This window comes from Marmota marmota, unplaced genomic scaffold (genome assembly GCF_001458135.2).
Source record: "Marmota marmota marmota unplaced genomic scaffold, marMar, whole genome shotgun sequence".
Taxonomy (NCBI): Eukaryota; Metazoa; Chordata; class Mammalia; order Rodentia; family Sciuridae; genus Marmota; species Marmota marmota.
The window spans coordinates 7,524,536-7,551,127 of record NW_025999949.1 but is presented as its reverse complement, the minus strand read 5'-3'; the positions used below and the strand labels follow the sequence as shown (position 1 = coordinate 7,551,127).

The 26,592-nt window shown below is 30.2% G+C and overlaps 1 protein-coding gene across 11 annotated transcripts in view; it reads right to left on the bottom strand.

The window, feature by feature from the left end:
- Positions 1 to 26,592, bottom strand: part of Oxr1 (oxidation resistance 1) — a 322,826-nt gene that overhangs the window by 25,300 nt on the left and 270,934 nt on the right. For 9 of the 11 annotated variants that reach the window (XM_048802005.1, XM_048802006.1, XM_015486367.2 and 6 more), the window contains 4 exons: positions 18,738 to 18,922; positions 15,112 to 15,878; positions 11,829 to 11,997; positions 8,585 to 8,747 (listed from right to left, as the gene is read on the bottom strand). In XM_048802005.1, coding sequence (XP_048657962.1) covers positions 8,585 to 8,747; positions 11,829 to 11,997; positions 15,112 to 15,878; positions 18,738 to 18,922 — 1,284 coding nt within the window. Of the gene's footprint in view, positions 1 to 4,180; positions 4,751 to 8,584; positions 8,748 to 11,828; positions 11,998 to 15,111; positions 15,879 to 18,737; positions 18,923 to 26,592 lie in introns of those variants that run through there. The other 2 variants (XM_015486370.2, XM_048802011.1) reach the window with 2 other exon arrangements.

Below are 26,592 nucleotides of genomic sequence, written 5' to 3'. Positions count from 1 at the left end.
ATCTGATAAAGGACTATTATCCAAAATATATGAAGAATTCTTAAAACTCAACAGTAGTAAGAAATCAGATCACCCAATTAAATCATGGGCAAAAGATCCAAATAAAAATCTCACTGAAGATATGCAGATGAAACTATCGTATTTCACCAGGGGAATGCACATTAAAACAATGAAATACCAGTACACACCTATGAGTATGACCAAAATTCAAAGTCCTGATAGGAATTGTCCATTCTTTGTTAGAGCACTTAGGAATTGTGTAGTCACTTAGGAAGACAGTTGGCAGATTCTTATATTCTCACTATATGATTCAGCAATTGTACTACTTGGTATTTACCTAAATGAGTTCAAACTTATGTTCACACAAAATCTGCACATGAAAGTTTGCAACAGCTTTTTTCATTAGTGCCAAAATATGGAAGCACAAGCAAGATGTCATTCAGTAGTAGTGGTGACAAAATCAGTGAATAGATGAACTGATATAGCTTATACTATGGTATATTATTCAGCAATAAAAAGAAATTACTTGAAGAGCCAAGAAGACCTGGAAGAATCTTAAGTGCACAACATAAAGTGAAAGACCCCAATCTGAAAAAGCTACAAACTGCATGATTTGAACTATATGACACTCATGAAAAGGCAAAATTATAGAAACAATAAAAATATCAGCTGGTACCAGGTGATCACAGGACAAATGAAGGGAAAAATAAGTGTAACACAGAATTTTTATGGCAGTCAAAATATACTCTTTTGATTCTATAACTGTAGATACATATCATTATACATTTGTCAAGCCCACAGATTATAGAACATCAAAGAATGAACCCCAATGCTAACTAAAGACTCTGGGTGAAAATAATGTATTAATATTAGTTCATAAATTGAAAAAATGTACTGCACAATGCCATGTATTAATAATACAGTAAATTGTGTTTAGGGAAAAGACAGTATATGGAAACTCTCTACAATTTCCATTTTATTTTTCTTTAAATCTGAATTTGTTCTAAAACTTAAAATCTAGTAATTTATAGGTAGGGGGAAAATAGGTAATACAAAATTGAGAGAGGTGATTATCAACTGGGGGGAGAGAGTAGATAAGACAAAAAACACATAGGCAGATGCAAGTACACTAGTAATGTTCTAGTTTTTATGCTGGTTAGTGTATTCACAAATGTTAGTTTCATTATTATGTCTTATAACTTGTATATCTGATACTTTTTGACTATTGACTCAAATACAAAAACAAAAAAATTCTATATTGAACACATGTGTAGATCTTCTCCATTAAGTTGTAATTGATAAAGAGGAAAAAATGTTTTCCTTATAATAAGGCAGATATAAATACTTGTTAATTTCCTGTGAATGTGTACTACAGGTAGGCAGCATAATATAGTGGAAAGAATATGGCTTTGTGTTTATAACTCTACCTTACTTTTGATTCAGTTTTTAGTAGTTTTGTGAATTGAAACAACCTCATTTAATTAATTTCTGGTTTTTCAAATGGAAATGACATCCTCATTAATTCATATTTCATGAGGAATAAATAAGAATAAGGTACATATAAAATATATCCTGATACATTAAATACATGAGATTTAAAAAAAAACTTTTTCTTATATATCGAAGATTTTAAGAGTGAGAATGGCAAAGAGTTTAAAGGCATGAACTAGAGTCAGAAAACCTAGATTCAAACCTCAGCTCTGACTCTTATTGGTTACATGATTGCTATATACCCGTTTCTTCATTTATGAAATGGAGATGATAAAGTGAAACACTTCTACAGGGTTGTAAGAAATAAGTTAACTCAGGTTAAGTGTCTAGAACAATAAAGAATCAAAAGAAGTAATTATTTTTATCATCTTTATTATTCTTATCTCAAGTTGAGGTCAGTTTTTTCCTACAATTCTACATGTGAGAGAATTCTTACACAGATGTAAATAAATCACCAGGAGCTTTTCTCCTATGTTTTCATACTTGAAAGAAAATTTTTAAAAATCTGTCTTTTTTAGATATGAGGGTATAAAACAAACAAAAATCTGGTGACAAAATCAGTGAATTATTAATAGCGACAATAAAAAATGTTGATATCTAATAATTTATGAACTGAATCTGATTAGCCTAAATCCTATTATAAGTGAATTTATAACTTGCAAGAAAACATAAATTATTGACAGACACCAAAAAGGTAGGGTGTAGGAGAGGAGTATACAAAATATATGAACAGCTTCAAGTAAATGAATAATTGAAGATTAAAGTTTAAGTTGTTCATCGGAATAAACTTAATTTCTATGAGACTTAAATTAGTTAATTTATAAAGTGAAAATAATCTGTCACACAAGGTTACTGTAAAGGGTCAACTGTTATACTATAGATCAGCATTTAAAAAACTGTCAAGGTTAAAAGAGATATATGGCGACTTTATTACCAGTTCTATTTGGCAGTTTATCTCTAAAGTCTATAAATACTACTACTAATCTGTTTAGTGAAATATGTGAATAATCCTAAAAAGCTACAAAAAACAGTCCCAGAATAATAAATTTCATTTGTTTTAAAGTATGGCTACTCCTCCAGAAGAAACAATTTCTATTATCAGTTTTAATACAGAAGAGCCCTTGTCTTCTGCAAAATCTTATATAAGGAATCTCAATCTATAAACAAATGAAAGAATTACTACCCCTTTTTAACCCAATTTTTCTTACGTCTTTCCCCTGCCCTACAGCTCCATAAGAAATCCATTTTATAAAGCAAGAAAATACAGCTAGAAAAGTAAGAGTGGAGCTTGTCTTCTAGTCTTAACACTATATAATTTTAGAGTGACTTCTAGGCATCCTGAGAAAGGAAAAAATTTGTGCTAGGGTCAAGCTGTCTCTGTACTCCAGGACACCTCAGTTCAGTAACCATTCCATGCTCTAGTTTTGTTATCTTTAAAATGGGAAGTAATATTATTGTACTTTCAAAGTTACTGTAAAAGTTAAATGAAATGAAAAGTTGTGTTGCAACTGTACATAATGAATCACAATGCATTCTGCTGTCATATATACCTAATTAAAATAAATAAATTAAAAAATATATAGGAAAAATATATATAATATCCATATAAATCAGTTTGGCCCATAATTTACTATATGTATAGAAAGAGCGAGCTGATGAGCATAATTGCTCAGAAAAATGGTAAAACACCTGATAAAATTACATAGTAGCTTCCTATAAAATGAACAGGAACTGGTGAGTATAAGTTTATGATATACATTACACTGAACTTTAAAATTAAAATATCCACGATTTATTTTGCTGTATCTGTAATAAATTAATGATGTTTATTCAATCTACTAGTCAAAAATATATTAATAGCTTTAGCTAATCTGGCAACTCTGATCACAAATGCAAATTCAATTATTTCAGGTGCCTAAAACCTTCTGGATTGATATATAACATAAACTTGAAATTATAACTAAAAAATAACACTAATTGAGATCATTTTGTTATTTTTGAAATATAAAACATTTAAGAGAGGAGAGATGCTTTGGGGGCATTTTTCAAAGTCATCTCCGGTCTTAAGTATGTATCTGCCCTTATTTAACCAATAATTATAGCAAAAAAAAAAATCATAATTAACAAATAATACACATTTACACTAAACAGTAACTAGAAAAAATAATAAGTAGAATTCTCAAAATAGTACAGTTAACATAAGTTTTCCTTTACTAGAATATTTTTTAAAGTTTTGTATTAGGTAGTATTGCCTAAAAACTTTTGAATACCTTTAAAAAAGCATTTTCTCAGATTACTTAAACAAACATTATAACAGAATCTAGTCTGCAATCTACTCAATACAAATTATTTTATTCTGTCCTACTCTTATTTTTAAGCAAGAAAAATATATGAATATTTCCCTTCAAAGTTAAATTTAAATAAAAACATTAAGGTAGCAATTAAGATTGGATATCTTTCTTCTTTTTAGTGAGAATAGTAGAATCAAAACACCTTTAAACACAAAATTACAGTCCCTTACTAATTTTCTTTTTTGAAATATTTACAATCAACAAAGTTATTTTTTGTAATCATATAATTTTGAATTCCATAAATATTCTGTTAATACTTTCAGAAACTGCATAATTTTGGATCATGTCATCAGAAAAAGACTAGTATATATAGACTGAAATAACTGACTAAGATTTACCAGAGTATATTTATGATTAACTGGTTGATGTCTTCTCACTTTTTTCCCATACCAGAGTCGAGACATTTCCTTCCCAGTGCAAATTAAAGTTACATCAAATCACGTAAGAACTGTTTTCAAAAGCATTCTTCCTCTGTCAAAGATAAATTTCCAGCACCAGAGCCTTACTACAGTGACAAAATAGTATGCTAGAGACAAAGATTTGATTGACAAGACAGAGAGCTAATCACTAAGTAGTATCCATTGCAAAGATAGTCCTGAGTGGAGACTGTAAAGCTAGGGAGGGAAAAGAAGGTTTCCCATACTAAAGTTTGGTTGCACAGTACCCAAATGTACAGAGAAAGGGCTCAAAACTTTAAAGATACAGAGCATATATTTCCAAACACCAGTACACTAAATAAATATACTACAAGTTTCTTTGTCACAATAATGTATTAAGCACAATTTCCAGATTCCCTCCCAAATTTTATAAATGATTTCTATTAACATTCTTTTATTTGCTCATACAGTAATAAAATCCTGTTCTTTACAGCTATGAATTGTATAAAAGTTCATCTTTTATGTGATTTTTAAAAAATAAGATGTCCATATTAAACTACATTTCCTAATATCTTATTTATTGAAAAGGTATTTATATATAATATGCTTACATATACTATACTTCAATAAGCAGTAGTATTCTGCATATAATTGAACTTTTAAAAGATTAAATTAGAAATATATTTAAACTATACATTGACAAAAATCATAGAACTCAATTTTAACTACAATATCAACACTTTAATTGTATATCTGAATATATTTTTCCATTTTAAGGTAAACCTGTTCCTCCCCTGTAATCTTGTCATTTTTTACACAAGCATCATGTCTTCAAATGCACATCACTTTTTGAACACCCACAATAATGCCCACACTTCAGTCTAGCATACATGGGACATAGCATACTCTACAGTGAATACTCTCCCTTCCCACATACTAGCCATCCCCTCATTCCTGTCAATCAGCCCTACCATAAGCATTGTAAGACTCCCCCCACATCGGTACACCATCAACTTCACACAGGCCTTAGAATGTCCTCAAACTTACAGTGCATACTGGTCACACACCATCTTCTTATCACGAATTCTCCCTATACAACCATCAGCAATATTATAAAATTGGGGGAGGGCATTTTTAAAACCTGTCATAACTTCCAGCCAGATTTTTCTAAAATGAAAAATACTGAATGTGTTCCAAAAAGTATGATATTCAAAATAAAACAAAGAAAAAGCCATCAGGTATAGCATATTCTGTTGGTTATCTATTCAACATCCATATCTGAAAAAATGAATCTCTATATAGCGAATTTAGACACAAAGGCTTCCTTCATTTTTTTGACAAAATCAATTCTATGTGGATTTTCTGGCGAGGCTGAGAAGAGATCAGGAGAATTTATTATTTGTTGTTTATTTGCTATATGACTTAATTTTAATTTTGCTATTATTGTACTTTAATAACAATAAAATATTGGTTTATTAAAATGAACACCAGAATAATTCCTACCTGGACATTTAGTAAATAAAATACTAAGCATATTATTGAAGCCCTTTGATATAATGCTTCCTAAAAGCTGAAGTAGTACCTCTTTTGAGGTATTCTCTGAGAAACCCAAGAACTATGGCAATACCTAATAGCAGCTCTGCAAGCAAATCTGAGAACATAAGACAACAACCACACAAGGGTTAAAAAAATCCAATAATTATATAATATGATGGATTTTATGGCTTATATTAATTTTAAATATTTGGCATTTATAAAATTAAGAGAGAATACTAGAAATTAAAATAAAACTGTGCAGATTATATAAATGATTTTAAAAACTAGCTAACCAGAAGGCAGATTCTAAAATCTTTAGAATAATGGCATACAGGTTCAAGAAATAAGCAGTACATATTTATATTTATACTTAATACCTTGAGCTTTGACTGAGAAAACAATGTCAAACACCAAAAATAGTGCAAGTTGTCTCAGAAACTAAAATGTGAATGGAACATTGTTTTATCAATACTTTGGCAAAGGTGAGAGGTAGGAAATATATCAAAACAACTTCCTTTCAATATTGTGGGTTTTTTTTTTTTTTTTTTGTATGGGACAATGAACTCTAAGCCACATCCCCATGTCTTTTTTTATATTTTATTTAGAGACAGGGTCTTGCTAAATTGCTTAAGGGCCTTGCTAAGTTGCTGAGGCTGGCTTTGAGCTCACCATCCTCCTGCCTCAGTCTCCTGAGCTACTGGGATCATTGGAGTACATCACCATGCCCAGCTCATACCAATCATTTTAAAAATGAAAAACACTACTATGTTATGTAACCTACTGAAGTTAATAAATAGACTAATTTTTTAAAAATTAATCAAAAAGCTTAAGCCAAAGAAATGAATTTCTAAATAAATCAATTAAAGCTGATTCAAAAAAGCCAGGTTATTAGCTATTTTTATTTATCATACTAGGAGGATTTGATGTTTTAATTAATAAGTTTGGAATATGGGAAAACTGAACTAAAATTAATTTTATAACAAAGAATTTTGCAAGACATTTTTTTGGGTCCAGATCTTAATTCCCAAAAGAATAAAAAGTCACCCAAAGGATGCGAACAAGCAATTTTAGCTTAAAAAGCTCTATCTTTGAGGTCTCACGCAGCAAGATGGGTATACCCCAAACATGTGACAGTATGAAATCCAAGACTCTCAGAGAATTCAAGAACAGAGCCTCTTGAACGTGGATGGTGACATATATAGCTCAGGGATACAGTAATGTGCCATAGTACCTCCGGATATATCTTATTGTAGCATCATTTTTACTTCATAAGCAAGCCTTTGAATCAAAATATCAGTAGTCTGTTGTTTCCAAAGTTAAGTGCTCCAACCTAATTGAGGGAAAGGTCTCAAAGCTTACTGGTTTGTAAAAATTACTGTCCACCACTTCACCATCCAAGTTAGAAACTATTTCATATCCCAGTTGTCACTACATCCTAATTAGCTAGGTAATATATTTTTCTAATTTATTTTATCCTTTTCTACTTTATCTTTAACTGTTACTTAGTATAAGTGTAGATTTTTCATAACTTGTGTTTGATTAAAATAAAGTTCCCTCCTGCTCCTTAGCCATCTCCTCAACCCCCAGCAGTCTGATGACTATTAAGCTCATTTTCCTCTTTTGAACTTGATGTAAATGGAATTACATAGTATATATGCTTTTGTGCCTAGTCTCTTTTATTTGAATGCCTAAGAGATTCATCTAATGTTGTTGCCTGTTTCTGATCTTTCTTTTTTAGCTCTATATTACTGGAAATTTTATTAATATTCACAAATTTATCCTCATTCTCCTGCAGATGGGCATTCAAGTCATTTCCATTTTGGATATGAATAAAGCTGGTATGATGATTAATAATGTTGGTTTAAGCTTTAAAAGATTCCAATATAAATGCTCAATAACTGTCACTTCTTTCCTTCCATTAAATTGAAGTTACAGTGGAAATGGATGCTGTATATACCACACAGAACGAAAGTAGACACATTCACAATCAAGTTCACCTTTTAAAAAAGACATGCCATGTATACTGCTAATCACTATACATGTTATGTTCATGCATAATAAATTCATATAACATAAACAACCACAAACATTAACCAAATGATTAACAAAAACTGATTTCTTTGATAATCACATTTTAGCATCTGCTCTATATTTTCTAATACATCAAGAATAGATTAATTCAGGCAATAAGAAAAACTGTATTGTCAATCTATCAACCATACAACTCAAGGCATGTGAAATGAGATCATTTAATCTCAACAGATTGATCTAAATGGAGTTCAATAAAGCATATCAATATTTATTTGGCCAATTAAATAAGTTCATTAACTTTGAGCACATAAAAATTATAACTTTATTACATTAGCACAAGCTAACATTCCCTAACATTACTATTGCTAAACTCATGTCAATATAATGCTTAGGTCTGAAAGAACTGCTATTTGCCTCCACATGTTCAATAAGTATTACACCTCCCTCCATGCAGGAGATGAAATTAAAATGAATCAAATATGCAATAAAAGTTTTAATAAAATTAATAGAACAGCAGTTAATATTATTTCCATCTTTGCCACAGTGTTACTCCTTTGAAAATAAAGATTCTAAAATACACTGAATAAAATTCATCTAGAAGCTGCTGGGTTGTTCTTCTAGTATTTTAAATCAAAAGCAGAGTAACAAATGGTATTAAAACTACTGCCAGATTCATTCTGTACCTTTAAAAAATAACTCCTTTGTACAAAGATAACTTGTATTTAATACTACCATAAAATTATAAATTCATACAAAGTAAAAAAAAAATAAATGAAATCTTCATATTTTTCTTCTTACCTCCCATTCTCTGGCTGCTGCTTGATTAGTAGAATCCTCATTTGTTTCAGACTCTTCAATCTTTTTTACTACTATAAACCCAGGTTCTCTAGTATATTCACCAGTATCTTCTGCATATATTTCTGGACTCCACTGAATGAAGAAGGCATATAAGTGGTCCGTCCTATTAGAACAAGGGAGTATTACTATAACTAGTATTCTGTGCTGTTAACTACATTTACAAAATCATATGTGAGATATCTTGGTAAAATTATTGACAAAATGTACACAAAATATAATGCACTTTATATAAAAAGCCCATTGGAAAAACATTAACTTAAAAACAATTTATTTGGCTATACTCTGTTGTTTTGAAAAACCATATTCAGAATTTCTTTGGCATGCTTTGACTAGTTCAAATATGATATATAGCTAATATTTTTCCTCTTTAAAGATATTAGTGATGGGAAAGAAAATTGAATCTGTAACTTTGTCCTAATTCACACAATGATCTAATGATTAAATATAAGTAAACAATTTATCAGCTACCTATTTTGAAACCTGGACATTGTACAGAAGTTTTCCAATTTAACAGAAATTAATTTCCTTAACTTTTAAATGATACCAGTAACACATACTTAATTATTGACTCAGGGATAGATGATCTAGTCTTTAAAATCTCTGGTTCCTCTTTCCAATGTTTTATTACCTATAGTAAAGCAGGCTGTTGAATTTCTTAAGAAATACATTTAAAGGCCAAACACATATTTTAAATATCTGTACTTTATTGGCTTCAATTAGCATGAATAACTGAAAATTCATTATAAAACCTTCTGTTCATATATAACAATAACAACAACTATGGAAATTATAGATTCAATCTAATATTTTTTTTTTAAAAAAACCTGTAATTCCTTATGTGACAGCTAACATAAAGGGTACTGTTTTATCTTTCAGATAATTTGTCCCTACCAAAAGCAATATAAATTAAGTCATGTTTAAAAATAAAGCTTAGAATCCCAGTAAAATTACTTTTAAATGAACATTAGCCAATATGAAAGGACATTATTAAAACAAACTTCCTTGTAAAAATGAAAATATAACCAAGAGTAAACAGAAAAACTAAATTTAGTTAAAATTTTCATTGGAGTCATTTCAATATGACTGACGAATTTGATTATCTGGCTCTATCCCTTTTAATTATTTATGAACTATACAAACATACCATAAACTTTATTTACTGTAACCACATTTTGTTGAAGGCATACTCATTGTCTGATGGGTTAAGGGAAATAGGGAGAACTTTATCATTATAACCCCCCAAAGCAGTAGTACTCAAAGCAACACAGAAATCTTTTCTAAGAGGTATATGGACACTTAAGATCGTTCTAAGGGAATCAATTTCTCTATAATTTCTGTATTTCTCTCATCTCATACTAATCTCCCTAAGAATTATACAATAATGATGGTGTGCAGATTTACTCCTTCTCTGCTTTTGCTAAAAATACCTTTACTAATTTGTAAAAGAAAGGTGTATCATCTTCCATTCAGATTTTTACAATGGTATATTCCTTAAAGTATAACTACTTCCAGGCTGCCCAAGATTGGTATTGAAACATGGAGAATTATAAAACTGGGTAATAATTTCTTTTGTAAAATTCAGTTGTTTCTAATCCATTGATTTCCACAAAACTGAAGGAGTTTTCAATGGAGTTGCTTACTGTTGATCACTAAAACCGATTCTGATGAAAGATAATGAAGTTTTGGAACATAATAAAACAACTTGAAAGAACTGAATGACATTATAAATAAAAGTATTTGAGTGTTAGTGACTTTTATATAAACAAAGCCTCTCAGTATTTAGAAAGAAAATAAAAAAGGGAAAAAGTGATGCTGAATCCTTCCTCATCCTTTCAATGAACAACCTGATTACTGCTATTGTTGTGACTTTTTTCAGCCACCATGTATCAAACCAAGGCAGGTTGATTTATAAGCTTCCAAGTGGGTAAAATCTTAGGCTTTTTATTATTTTGACAACAGTAATGGAAAGTTATGAAATAAATGGAATTTCAGTATACATATATGCAGATATGTAAGTGCCTATGTATGTGTAGTTTGTTGCAACGAATAATAAAAGATAAAAATACCTTATATAAAATTCTGTGAGGAGGCATAATGGAAAATAGAAATACAAAGCTAAAAATGTAATGATGCAATTTTTAACTATTAAAGGAGAATATAGGCTGGGCGTGATGGTACACACCTGTAATCCCAGCAGCTCGGGAGGGAGGCTGAGGCAGGAAGATTACAAGTTCAAAGCCAGCCTCAACAAAATTGAGGTGCTAAGCAACTCAGTGAGACCTTACCTTTAAGTAAATACAAAACAGGGCTGGGGATATGACTCAGTGGTCTAGTGACCCTGAGTTCAATCCTAATACCCATTAAAAAAAAAATAAAAAAAGAGAACATATGGGTTTTTAAGTGGATTATGGCAGATGGCAAATTGTTAGGCTGTTTAGTTTGTTTAGTTTCTATTGGATATATAGTATTTAAAAGATCAACTTAATAATTTAACTTAAAATATCAATATTTATAATTTATTAACAATAGACATATTTTTAATTGATTAAACTTATAATGAAGAAATTTACTGTGCTCTAATGTACACAAAAACAGCTTGAAAATACTACATCCTTTTAGTAGCTAATTTAGTGTCATATATATAGAATGCATTCAATATTTTTGAGGCAATTGAAATAAAGAGATTATAATTCTAGATTATTACCTGCCTTCAGGTAAAGGCCATATCATTTAATATTTCTTTTAAATACTTTTTTTAGTTGTAGTTGGACATAATACCTTTATTTTTATTTGTTTTTATTTTTATGTGGTGCTGAGGATTGAACCCAGCACCCCACATGTGCTAGGCGAGCACTCTACAGCTGAGTCACAACCTCAGCCCCTCATTTAATATTTTGATGAACCTTCATATCTAAGATATCTTAAAGAACATTTTTTTTGCCACTAAAACTGGATACATAGTCACATTTTTTTTAACAATAAACTCCAAAGATATAATTAAAAATGGGATAAAGTTAAGTGTACAAAGCAGGAGTTAAATGATTTTAAACAGATTTAATGTACAATTTTAATTAGAAACTACTTTTTACAGTACTTTGTCACTGGTATGCAGGTATACAAAATAAATTTAATTCATGGAATCTTAATGTTTTCAAGGTTTTGTTTTTATGTTATTCTACTTTACCTTTCTTGTGGCACTGCAAACCAATATTCATGTTTCTTATCTCTTTGTGCATACTGTTGCATTGTAGCACTTGCTTGGGATACAAATGTTTTCCTCATTGGTTTTCCAACTCTGAGACACAAAAACTTATGTAATCTATTTCTTCTCTTTTCCTTTAAAAGTGCAGAACCTAGAAGTAAGAGCCAAACAGTATTTATACAATCCTCATGCATCACATAATTTAGATTAAGTAATCTTACCTTTCAACTTCAGACTAATTACAGAATAAAAACTAATTTTATTGCTACTCAGATGAATTACCTTAAGTAACCTGTATTTTTCTCCCAACAAAGTTGAAGTCACAAACACAGCAAGACCAAAAGAGAGAGCCAAGTTAATAAAGTGAAATTATATTAATGGAAAAATGCAAAGTTTCAGGAAATTCTTAATTAAATTTTTGTTTAGACATACTATGCAAAAGTAATCACATATACATTTATAATTTTCTGCATATTCTCTATCAGTCTTTAGAATGGCATCTAAGTAAGTTTGCAGGATTTTGTAAGGCTTACTTTAATATAGTAATTATAGACAAAAGATGAGTAAGTTTCTGAATTTTTACATACACACAAAGTGTGATAAACATAGATTCATTCATTTATTTGGACAGTTAATTAAGCCTGAATAATCTTTAACTCTCCCTACCAAAGATACAGATATGAAGTATATTGAGTGTTTGATAATATAGTTGAGTTCATGAAATCCGGACATTAATTAGCTTGCAAAGGCAGCATATTATGAAAGGAAGTGTGCTTACAGAGATCTGGGTACCTTTTGGCATTTTTTCTGTGTAAAACTATACAAAGTACATGGCTTTTCTTCTGTGTAATACTGTGGGAAGTATATAATCTATTTTAGCCTCAGTATTTACATCTGGTCAAAAGGAGGAACTATAAGCATTCTTCTCATAGCTGTATTTCTCAGCTTTATATTTATTATATAGTTTTATTACAAAGTCATAAAGTTCAGAAAGTTTTAATATTTCCCTGTTGTAGAGTATCAGGTTACTTAAAAAATACTTAAAATTAATTTCATGATATAAAAAAAGAAACCAAATAGCAATCTATAGACTATATGAATATAGACTCTATGAATACCTACCAATTTTTCTCCTTTTAGTATCTATCTGGTTATAAAAGGATCTCACCTAACCCCCACAACAATCCCAATAACAGATTATTGTTATTCAACAGAATCCATAATTTTATCTTTTTCAAAGGCTTCAAAATATAAGCAAAAATCAGATGTAAAAGTCTTCAAATAAAGATATTCACATAAGAATGATTTATACCAAAGAAAGCAAATGTCTTCATAATATAAATTGCTAATAACAACCGAGAGTCTTAACAATATGAAAATGGTTGAATAAATCATATGGCTATTAAAACCATGTTTTCAAAGAATTATAACATAGAAATATTCATGACAAAAATGTTAAGTGGAAAAAAAAGCAGGATAAAATATTATATATAGTGTAAACCTGATTTCAGATAAAGAAATCTATAAGTATACTACATGTAAATATCAAAGTTATGCGCACACACACACACACACATACACACACACACACATGCATATAAACACATAGATCCTCTAACAACAAATATTCCAAATGTTAATAATGACTGCCTCTGGGTGATAAATCCCAAGTAATTTTTATAAATTGTCTAATAGCCTCCTATATTTTTCATATATTCCTTAATAAATATTACTTCTAAATAAAAATATTATAGAGGAAATAGTCCTTGATTTTAGTTAATCTTTTATAAAAACATGCTTCAACTAAATGTATTTTTTAATATTCTAATAAATATAATCCTTAGGTCTTTAGGGTATGTCAATTGGATGATGCAAGGACTATTTAGTATTTTAAAAATTAAAACAAATCATTATGCATTGCTAATGGGAATGTAAAATGGTGCAGCCACTATGAAAAATAGATGGTTTCACAAAGAATTAAACATGGAGTTATCATATGATCCAGTAATTTCATATGTGGTCTAAAAGACCAAAAGGAGACTCAAACAGATATCTGTATACCAATGTTCACAAAAGTATTATTCACAATAGCAAAAAGAAAGATATAACAAAGTGAATAAACAGAATGTGACAAACATACAACTGAATATTAATTACTAAGCTTTAAAAAGGTAGAGAGTTCTAACTATGCTATAACATACATGAACCTTAAAGACATTATGTTAAGTAAAATGATCCACACCAACACACACACAAAAAACAAACAAACAAACAAACAAACAAAAAACTCCATGATTTCACTTAAATGAAGTACGTAAAGTAGTCAAAAAGAGAAGAAAGTAGAATAATGGTAGCCAACAGCTATGAGAAAGGGAAAATGGCCATTTACTATTAGTATGTAGTTTCAGTCTGGGAAGATGAAATGTTCTGGAGATGGATGTTGGTGATGGATGTCACAGTACCTAATATCACTAGAATGCAGACTAAAAAATGGTTAAAACAGTAAATCTTAAGTATATTTTACCACAATTAAAAAAACAGTTAAAATGGTAAATTTATTTCATGTATATTTTAGTACAATTTTTAGTTCATATGTAAATTGGGATCAGTATTTCAATGGAATTACTTAATTCTAGACATGTTTGCTGTTATATGAGCCCATTTAACCCATAATGCAGTAAGTATAAGCACAGTATATTAGGAGACTGTTTTATAATTTTCATAAATAATATTACCAAAAACAGAACTAAAAGAGAATATGATATTTTAATTTATTCTGTTTTTTTAAAGGAAAACATATAATAGGATGATGATGAAACTTCTGGATATTTGGAAGTATTCTAGGAATAGATTTTTATATCCAATTGTACTTTCTAAAAGAAAGATGAAATTACAACTTCGGTAAGTATAAATTTCAATTAAAATATATGTGCAATGATAAAGGCATATTAAGAACTAAGAGACACAATGGAATAAACAAGTTATTACAAAACTTCTGTGCATTTCCAAGAAACAAACTGCTATTTAAGAAAGAATGCATTCAGTCAAGAATATTAAAAAATGATACAAAAGATTCTCATTTTGTGAACCTGTATCTTTGGGATACGAAAGACAGCAGGTATCAAAGACTTGTCCCCAGAGTAACTTCAAACAAGGGCTACCTGATTATCTTTCAGACTGGTCTAAGATACAGCAGTGTTTGAGTCAGTTAGAAGAGACAACACGCAATAAAATGAACTAACTTCATAAGCTCCTTGACACTTACCTTCTACATGCCCATCAGCAGATATAATTTTATGTTTGATTTCTTTCTGTGACACTTGCTGAATATTTTCCCTTTGCTCTTTAGTTTGTTGCATGGTATGAGTTTTCCAGAGTTTACGTAACTCTTCTACCTCTGTCTCCGAGTCCTGATTTTGTTCCTTTCCTTGTTTGCCTTTGTCAACAGTTTGCTTTTGTTTAAATTCTGTCGTTTCTCCATAAGGCATATTTTCTTTTCCACTCTCTTCTTGGTGCAATGAATCCTCATGACGAAAACCATCTTGGATTACATGACCTTTTATACTTGTGCTTTGTTCTTTAGGGGCTGATAATTCTTGAAGGTTATCTGTAACTGTATCTCCTCCCTTAGTGGACATTTCCAGATTATTTAAATCAGATGCATGAGATAAAGCCCCAACTTCATTTGTAGAATGTTCAGTATTGGATTTTGAATGATCAAGAGTACTAGTAGACTCTGATTTGGCCATTGAACATTCTACTTCAATCTGATTGACAGTTTGCACAGATTCTGATGATGCACCAGATGACTTATCTTGTCGTAGCTGATCTGAAGAGATAAGCTCCTCTCGTATTGGAGAGAGTTCTGATTCTGTGAACACATCTTCAGAAAGAGACTCCTCAGTACTCCTAGGAGCAGTGCTGGCACTATCATTACCTGCATCACGGATTCTTGAGTCCATTTCCTCAGTATTAATTCCTGTTATTTTCTTTGAATGGCAGAAGTCCTTTCCTGATAACTGATCTGGTTCTCTGTCATTAAACAAAGTTAAATATTATTAGACTTTAAAAATTGTCTTTTATATTCCACCAACTGAATAATTAATATCACTGAAGAGGTTTTTCAAAGAAGATAAAGTATATGTCTCAGTAGAATACAAAAATTTTGATTTATTCACAAGGAGAAAGTAATCACATTCAATTTTTCAGTAACTGCTTAAGATTTGGAAAACAACAATAAAAGATTTCCTTGAAAGGAATCAAAGAAAGTTTGATAACATAATTCTGGCTGAAGCTAGAATTTTAAACTAATATTTACTCATTGATGGAATATAGAAAATAGCTTAAAGAAAATTTCAATTAAAATGTTGTATCTTTTAATAAAATGAATACATCCGATTTGTTATATACACACACAGCATTCATTTACATTCAAATAGAGGTTGAATTAAAATATAAGGTTTAAATAGAAGGCTTAAAAACAATCTCAACAGACTGAGGCAAAACTATTTTCAGGAAATCTTTAAGCTAATAATCCTAAATAAAAGTTGTAAGAGAACTTATTCAGGTAAAGAATTTAGACATTGGAATGAATGATTCATAATTGGGTTCAGCTTTACTTCTTTATTGCCATTTGTCTGGACAAACACTCATGTTCAAAGGCCATAGTTTAAGTTCTGGAAAAAAGTAAGTACACATCTTTTTTCATGAAATGTAAATCAGCAATTTACAGTGATGGTTAAAAGTATCTTGTGGCAAACAGAAACTACATGAATTCTTACTGGATACAGTATTAATATTTATACATATACAATTGGAGGACAACCTAAAAACACTATAAATGGAAAGAATGGAAAGTAACATAAAAATAGTTACTTCTCTGTATGGAAAAGTTGTACATCTTTTTATCTCATTCTCTTTCTTGCATTTATCAAATTATCTGTAATAAATCTGCATAATTTTTATAACTAGACTAAGTAAAAATTTTAAAATATTATTCAGTTGAAGTTCAATTTATATCTCTGCCTCTAATGTACTGGATTCATCTTTTAATTAACACAAGCATCTAACTTGTGTTATTTAATATACAATAGTGTCATCTACTGGTATTTCATTTAAACTGCATCTATGAGTTCTTGGAATTGGACACTAATTTTGAGAAATCTTACCTATACAATAGAATTATAAGACCCTTAGGGTAAGAGATAAAAATAAGAGCCTAATAGGAAATATATTTAGGTAAGTGCTAAACTCTTCAGAGTTAATATGTTTAAAGACTAAACATTTATGCCAATGAAGCTGCTACTGTTTCAATATAGTTCCAGACAGTAGCTCTGAAATCAACTTTCTAGAAAGTATAAAAAGACAAATCAAAATTTTCAACGCATTTTTGCTACATATGGCATTATTCTGCAAATAATTTCATGCTTTGTTTATCTAATTTGGTGCCAAATATTCTTTTTTATTAATCTATATGGCAAGATTTAAAGATATTTCTTTCTGGAGGAATTTTTGTTTTAAAGTATGGATTTAGTGCATAGTCTTTCCACATGATACTCTAAATGACAAAACAGTGAACTGAAAGGAAAAAAGAGAACATCCTAGTAGAACAGACATATTGTTCAGAATAAGATAACCCCAAAATATCATAAAACAAATAGAAAAGTAGGACAACAAAAAAAAATCTCACCAATGATTGTATATTCCCAAATATAACCTTCCTCTTTCTCTCTGAATCTTATTCTTTAGGTTTTCTCCTGTCTCATCCCGCCACCCACCCTCAATAATACTTAATTGCTGAATGTGACTCTGAATAATGATCTACAAACATAATCAACAGAAGAAGATGATGACACGTTCTAATTATCTGTGTCTATAAAGATTAATTTATCACGCCAAAATAATATGTATGGTTTGGAAGGTATACTGGTGAATTTTCCAAGAGATTTTTATTCTATTACACATATCCTAACAACTCATCTATTCTTAATCAGAGACAAAAACAATTGCTCCGTTCTCCTTTATAAATTTTCTGCCCAAGAGCCAATTTTGAAACAGCCATCATCATACCTATGAGTTCATAAAGGGATGGAAATATCAGTATTAGTCAAAGTGAAGCCAGTTTTTAAACTGTTGCCAAAGTAAAACACGGAAGGATAGGGAGGTTCTTTTCTACTACATATTAGTTTTCTTTCTTTCCATTTTTCATTGTCTGTAGACCTATATTTTATCATTTTCTCCTTTTATTTCTCATTCCTCTTTTTCTCTCTGGTCACTAATTTAGTCAGCTTTCAAAGTCTATGACACATCCCCATGTTATTGAAACATATGAATCCCCTGAACAGTGTATTACAAGGTTAACGCTTCCTAATAATACAACTTTCAAGTTTTCTCCTTCACATTCTGTACTTTTGTGAAGAGTGCAAAAGTAAAAATCAATAAGTTAAAAAATAAAACTATTCTGGTTATAGCAGTGTCAAGTATTTATTTTTGTGGCCTGTCCCACATCCTGCACCTCACTCACTCTTTAGGCCTTTTGAGGAAAATTTAAAAACTATCTCTGACAATGATTACTCACAGAGGTAAGTCAAAATTCTAGATACTCTATCTAAATTAAAAAAGAAAACTGATAAACATTGAATTAATCAGTACTACAGGTTACTTCTCAAATATCTGGTTCTTGACCAAAGATACAAACATAAACCTAACATAATTGCTAACTACTTTTGGTTGTATTAAGAATAATAGTTTTAATACTACACATATTTTTGTTTCATTATTAATAAAGTGAAAAGTATGTATAAAAACTATTAAATATTTTTAAGAACATTAGAACAGAATTCACTATCTAGATGTAAACAAATTGCAAAGGAGCAAAAATTTCACTCTTACATGGGTAAGGATTCCTTTATTTTGCTATCCAAAATTTCTTTGTACATTGCAGCTGACATCACCTCTTCCATTGGACACATGATGCCATATTCCTCACAGCCATTCTCTTGAACCAATGGGTCATTTTTATGTGGATCAAACATTATATTATTTGGAGTAACTAGCAGCACACCACTGACTGTGCCCTAAGATGAAAAAAGAAAATAATATTTAATCTTCAAAGTTTAAAATTTCAAAAAGAATTCTAGCAAGGTTTACTAACGATCTTATGATATTCAGCTATCATACACACAAACACACACACACACTAAATCATATATATGACTCAATAACTAGGACATTCTCATGAAAACGTTTCAAATGACAATCCATTTTCCCAGTGAATTCTGCCATTTAGGAGAGGTAGAATACAAAGAATATCATACTCCACCTAAAATAATCAAGCCAGGAATTAATTCTGCAAACTCAGCAAAATACTATATTATCATGTATCAGAAAAATAATTTCAGTAATTTAGAAGGGACTGTAAAGTACTGCAAAAGCACAAAGCTATGTTTAACCTTAATTTGCATCCTTCTTCCTGTGCTATTCCCTCACTGCAAGTACCAAATAGTTTAATATATACAGTGCAGACGCTATCAAATCATGTGACAGTTTAATCCATTATAAAAGGAAAAGAGCAAAATTTCTTTACAATATCTTTTTTTTTTTTTAAATGACTGCTTTTCTCTTGATTCTGCTACTTCCAAGTTATGTAACTTTGGGAAGCAATGCCTTTGGGTCTAATTGTTTATTCACAAAATTAGACAGATTAGATGACCTCTAAAGTATACAACAATTATTTTTAATTTCACCATGAAAAGATATAAAATTTTAAACACATTTATATAAATACTGATACAAATCTGCTTTCTAGCCTATTTTTATAAACTAAATTTCACAGGCCGCTGATACAATTAATGTTAATTAATATTTATTGAATACTTCATATGTATCACACTTTTATATACTTGTTGTTCATTTGATCTTCATAATCGTATCTCTGAGATGGTAGAATTGTTTCTGTTTTGTAGATGGGAAGCCTAAGACTGAGAAAAACAAGACATGTTGACCTAAACAAGCAGGATTAAAAATCCAGATAGTCTGAATTCTTTACTATATTCCTTTGGCATATGGGTTAAAAACTACAATTACTCCAAATCAAGTATGGAATATTCTTTAACTAGTATATTTTTTAACTCTTATTCCACTGTGTTCTATATATGCAAAAATGAAGAGCAAAAAGAATTCTAAAAATCCTACGGTTACTTCAAAGTTGTCTTCCTTTTCCTGAAGCTATTAAGGGAAAGAAAATCGTAAATCTTGCTTGATTTAGTATCATACCCTTCTTCCAAGTCCATATTCAGTTCTGTGAGTTACCTAGCTCAACTTTAAGAACATAAACAACTAAATTATGGAAAACACTGTCATTAAGAATGACCAATGCCAAATTAAAAAAAAATCTAATGCTGAATATGGTCATCCAAAAACAAGTGGGAAAAAAGTGACTACATGTGTTACAGATAATTAAATATTTTCACTTATTATTATTTATAGTAAATGCATGTAATTGGAGAGAAGAGAATGTGCAGATACATTCTGGTGGATAAAGGGAATCAATCTGAAACTAAGCAGCACTTCTTTTGGTCCAGACCATGAAACAACTAAGTAATCAGTAACTATGTAAAATAGCAGCTTATTTAACTTTTGATTAATATTTTAATTAGATTAATATATATTAATTTGTATTTCCGGAGTACATGCTGACTCAAGTCAATGAAATAGTAAAGTATGTTGTAGGGTTAGGGTTAGGGTTGTATTGCAAGGTACATCCAAAAAACATATCAAGACTACGGTAAAATGTAAAAAACCTTAAAGGTTTCCAGTATCTCATATCTTCTCTTTCCGGTAGATTAAATTATTTCAGAAATTAAACCAAGCAATCATCCAGAAATTTTTTTAAAAAAGGAGCAAATTTCAGGTTCTCTCAAAAACTTTAGGTCACTCTTAATTTTATGTTCATTGATTTCAACCACATTATTTGGTTCACTAGCATAACATAAATTTTATCTTTCATCTTAAGAGTACTTTCACAAAGATAATGCTAACCAGCTACACTGCAATAAAAGGTCAAATGTAATGATAACACTTTTATTTGTCCATGCACATTAATACTATTGAAAACTCTATCAAAAACTGTGCTACTACTTTTTAGATTAGAAGGGACTTGAAACCCCTTCTTACTAGATGGATCAATCTGCTGAAGCTAATTTCCAGGAATCCATGCTTATATGCTATTACTAAAAGGTGAATTCTTCAAGCTTTCTTTCCTCTGCAGCATAATCAAGGTTTCCATACTTGGCACTTTTTGAGGCAATCGGTCACATGCATTCTCTGTAAATCAAGAGTTGACCATGAGAAATGTTTCTTCAGCATACAATTCATGAAAATCTCTTGAGAAAGTAACATAAAATTCATTTGACCAAGATCCAATCTAAAATCATAAACTCACACTAATGCATTCCTTTTTGATTGTTCTAAAATATTGACATATCATCATTATATTAAGACTGTTGTGAGCAAAAGATTTCCAATTAAGTATCTTCTTAATCCATGACTTTTAGAAACTTCAGACACAAATTATTCTTTAGTATTAACATTTTCGCTTTCTTATGTATAATTTCCTGGAATCTTTTAAGGAGAAATTATTTATATTCTAATATAAAGTCTATCTCCAAGAGAAAAGTCATTGTTTATAATAATTCAATAAATACTAAAAGATAAAAAGACTATGATTTAGGAACCCATCTCAGTTAATAGAAAAGTATACAATGATTTTTATTTTTTAAGTCCACAATAATTTAATCATTATAGTTTTGATAAATTTCTATTATTTTATGTGAATAACTTTACTATAATCAATATGTAGGAAGATGAAAGAAGAAAAGACAAATTGCAAAAGAAATAACAATATCCTGCTTACTTTCTTCTGTGCATTATAATAAAGAGAGCCAGACTCCATAAGAGATTATATTGCAATAACATCAGGAAGCAGAGTATTTTGGCTATTCTTAATCCTGCCAATGACTTTATCTTTACTTTGATCCTTAAACAAAATTTTTATTTGTATATTTGCAAATAAATTTCTGCTTCAAGCCAAGAACTAATTCTCAGTATGAGATTTCTGGACATCTATAAAGGGTTTCCTTCAAGATTTTGAACAAGTACATATTACTAACTATGCATAGAACAAGTATCCAAGGATGAGAAAGGAGCACACAAAAGAAGCAAAAGCAACCCCCAGAGGCCACAGAGTCAGGAATACTTTATATGCTCGTTAATCAGAGAGAAAAGCCTTGTATGTATAGGGCCTCAGAATATTCTGAAGAGTATTTTCTCAATAAAGGGGAAAATTAGTCACAGATTAAAGGCTGCAGTAGTCTTGCCTAAAAAACTAACAACAACAAAACTTTAACACAGAACACAACAGGATTAAATTGTTTATAAGAAATTTAACCAAGAAAAAACTATAAAAATATTTACAGGAATACAACTGTATCCAAAAATCATACACTAGTCATGGAAAGAAACAGAAAAAAAAAATGACCCACAACAAAGAAAAAATTCAATTAACAGAAGATCCTGAAGTGAGACAAAATAAAAAAATAGTAGACAAACTATTAAAACAATTATTATAATGATATTCTAAAATAGAGAAAAATGATAGTGTATGTAGGTGGAGATATGAAAAATATGAGACCTAGTTTAGACTTACAAAGATGAGACTTTCAAGATTGAGATGAAAATTACTCTGGAAAGAAATAACAATAGATCATACATGGGAAGAAAAACAATAGTTAATTTTAAGATATATAATAATTAAGCTGGGGGCAGTGGTATATGATTATAATACCAGCAACTGAGGACACTAAGGAGGCAGATCCCAAATTGGAAGTAAGCCATTTATCGACATCCTGCCTCAAAATAAAATAAAATAAAATAAAAGGATGGGAGATAATGAAGTGCCCTTGAGTTTAATCCCCAGTACTATATGTGGGAAAAAATATAGCAATTAAAATTATATAAATGAAAAGACAGGAAATATGTGAAAAGAGTTTCAGGGACCTCTGAGATAATGTTAAACAACCTGTGTGCCTAACTGGAGTTTTTAAAGAAGATAAAAGATGGAAGAGAAAAGATATCTGAAGAAATATAGCCAAAAATATTTCCAAATTTGACATAAGCTACAAACCCACAGATATTATAAGTTAAATAAAGCCAAAGCAAATTAAATATGAAAAAAGGCATACCATAATCAAATTGTTCAAAATTAGTAACAAAGAGAATAAAAGAAAAACTACATAATTTCTATCACAAAATACCAAATATAGAAACAACAGAAGACTTCTCTTTGGAAAAATAAAAGCCAGAAAATAGCAGAATTATAACTCACTGGATGTTGGAAAAGATGTATAACAACAGGACACAGAATGTTATAGACCCAGTGGGAGACAGTTCAGCAATTTCTAATAAGCTAAACATAATCTTATCATACCATCCTATAGTCATGTTCCCTGGCATTAACCCAAATCAGGTCAAATTTTACATCCACAGCAATCTGCACATGACAATTAGCATGGTGTTATTCATAAATATAAAATTTGGAAGAGACTAGGATGTTCTTCAATAGGGAAAATTGCTAAATAAATTGTAATATAACAGCACAATGGAATGTTATTCAGCAATAAAAAGAAATGAAACGTAAAGCCAGAAAAGTCGTGGAAGAATCTTAAATGCATATTGCTAAGTGAAAGAAGTCAATCTGAAATCCTACAATAATATTATTTGATTTCAAATACATGGCACCCTGGAGATGGTAAAAAGATAATTAGTTACCAGGGGTTCATGAGGAATAGAGAAGGGATAAGTAGGTGACACACAGGGGATTTTTAGGGCAAAGAAACTATTCTGTATAATATGGCAAGGATGGATACATGTCATTATACACTTGTCAAAACCTATAGAATGTTCAGTAGAACACAAGACTCAATTCTGTAGACTATGGACTTAATAATTACTAGTTCATCATTTATAACAAATATAGCACACAAATACAAGATGTTACTAATAGAGGTAATGGGGTAAGAAGGAGAAAGTATATGTGAACTTTTTCTGTAAAATTCTTCTATCAATTTAAAATTGCTTTACAAAATAAAATCTATTATTTTTTTTTTAAAATCAACTGAGGATAAAAAGGATACAGTGGCAGAAAATAAAGGGATTAAGGATTCTTTTTTTAAAAGTTCATATATACAGAATTTTGAAAAGATACATAAATGACAGTATTATTTAAAAAAGAAGGGAAAACACTTTTTTAGATATTCAAACACTGAAAAAATTTATCACCAGTTGAATTGCACTATAAACATTTTTAAAAATCTTCAAGTAGAAAGAAAAATGATACAAGACTGAAATCTGGATCTATTTTTTAAAAAATGAAAGGCAGAGAGAATGAAAAAGAAGTGGATAGATATAATAGTTTTTCCTTACTTTTAAAAGCAAAAATAACACTGCATTTGGAGTTTAAAACATGTAGAAATAAAAAGGTAGAACAATAAGAGCACAAATGTTGTGGGGGAAGGTGTGACAACACAGTTGACCCTTGACATAAAGAGTTTGAACTTCATGAATTCTCTTATGAGCAGATTTTTTTTTGCATGTGATTCATAAAAATTTTTAAAAAACTGGCAACTGAACTAAAAAAATCAACAACTGTGCCATGAATGCATGAAATATTTGTATATAATAGTCTATTATTAATTACCACAATATATAGGAATCTTGTAAGTTAAAATTTTACCAAAATTTAAATAAACACTTAATAGACAATACACAGCACCATTTGCACTAAAGAAAAATGTAAAAAAAAAAAAGAAAGATGCAGCATTAAGTCATAGAATATAAAACTAATTACAGTATATATGTATTACCCTAATAATTTTGTAGCCATCTCTCCCATTGGTATTATGGTGGGCTTAAGTGTTGAGGTTATCTGCTTCAAACACTGAAAATCTAACAAAAGAGGTAAAAGAGTTCTACAAATAAAACTACAAAACACTAAAGAAAAAAATTGAAGACTTTAGAAGGTGGAAAGATTTCCCATGTTATTGGATAGGCAGAATTAATATTGTCAAATTGACCATACTACCAAAAGCACTATGGAGATTTAATGCAATTCCCATTAAAATTGCAATGACATTTTTCATAGAAATAGACAAAGCAATCATGAAATTCATTGGAAAAATAAGAGGCCTAGAATACTCAAAGCAATCCTTAGCTAGAAAAGCAGAACAGGAGGCCTCAAATACCAGACCTTAAATTATATTACAGAACTACAGTAACAAAACCAGCATCAAAATAGGCATAAGACCAATAGAATAAAAGACACAGAACAAACCCACATAAATACAGTTAATCTCACACTAGACAAAGGAACAAAAAGTATACATCAGAGGAGAGAGACTTTTCAACATATGGTGCTGGGAAAACTTGAAATCCACATGTAGTAGAATGAAATTTAACCCCTATCTCTCACCTTACACAAAATTCAATAATTAAACTCGAAATGGATCAAAGACCTAGGTATTAGACCGAAACCCTGTGCCTACTAGAATAAAAAGTATAGGCCCAACACTCGAACATGTAGACTTAGTAATGGACTTCCTTAACAAGACTTTTCTAAAGCACAAGAAGTAAAAGAAAAAAATCAATAAATGGGATGGTATCAAACTAAAAAGCTTCTTCACAGCAAAAGATACAATCAAGAACATGAAGAGAGAGCCTACAGAATGGAGAAAATCTCTGCTATCCATCCCTCAGATAGGGTGTTAGTTTCTAGGATATACAAAGAATTAAAAAACTTCAACACCAAAACAAAACAAACAAACAAAAACCCCCCACAAATAACTCAATCAATAAATGAGCAAAGGAACTAAAGAGACACTCTGCAAAAGAAGAAATATGAATGGTCAACAAATGTATAAAAAACTCTTCAACATCTCTATCAATTAGAGAAATGCAAATTAAAACTACACTGAGATTTCATCTCACTCCAACCATAATGGCAATTATCAAGAACATAAGTTAACATGTTGGCAAGATGTGGGGAAAAGGGTACACTCATACATTGTTGGTGGGGCCACAAATTGGTGCAATCACTATGGAAAGCAGTATGGAGATTCCTCAAAAAAAAAATAGGAATGGAACCACCATTTGACTCAGTTATCCCACTCCTTGATATATATATGCAAAAGAGTTATAATCAGCATACTACCGTGATACAGTCACATCAATGTATATAGCAGCACAATTCCAACAGCTAAGCTACGGAACCAACCTAGATGCACTTCAACAGATAAATGGATAAAGAAATGTGGTTTATATACACAATGGACTATTACTCAGCCATAAAAAAGAACAAAATTATGGCATTTTCTGGTAAATGGATGGAACTGGAGACTATCATGCTAAGTAAAATAAGTCAACTCCAAAAAAATAAAAGGCCTAATGTTCTCTCTGACAGATGGATACTAATACACAATAAAGGGGGGAGGAAGAACAGAAGTTCATTAGATTAGACAAAGGGAAATGAAAGGAAGGAAAGGGGGATGAAAATAGGAAAGATAGTAGAATTAATCGATGTAACTTTCCTAAGTACATATATGAATACACCTAAGCGAATTTTACCATTGTGTACATCCACAAGACTGAGCTCCATTATTATAATAAGATATATTCCATTCTTGTATAAATATAT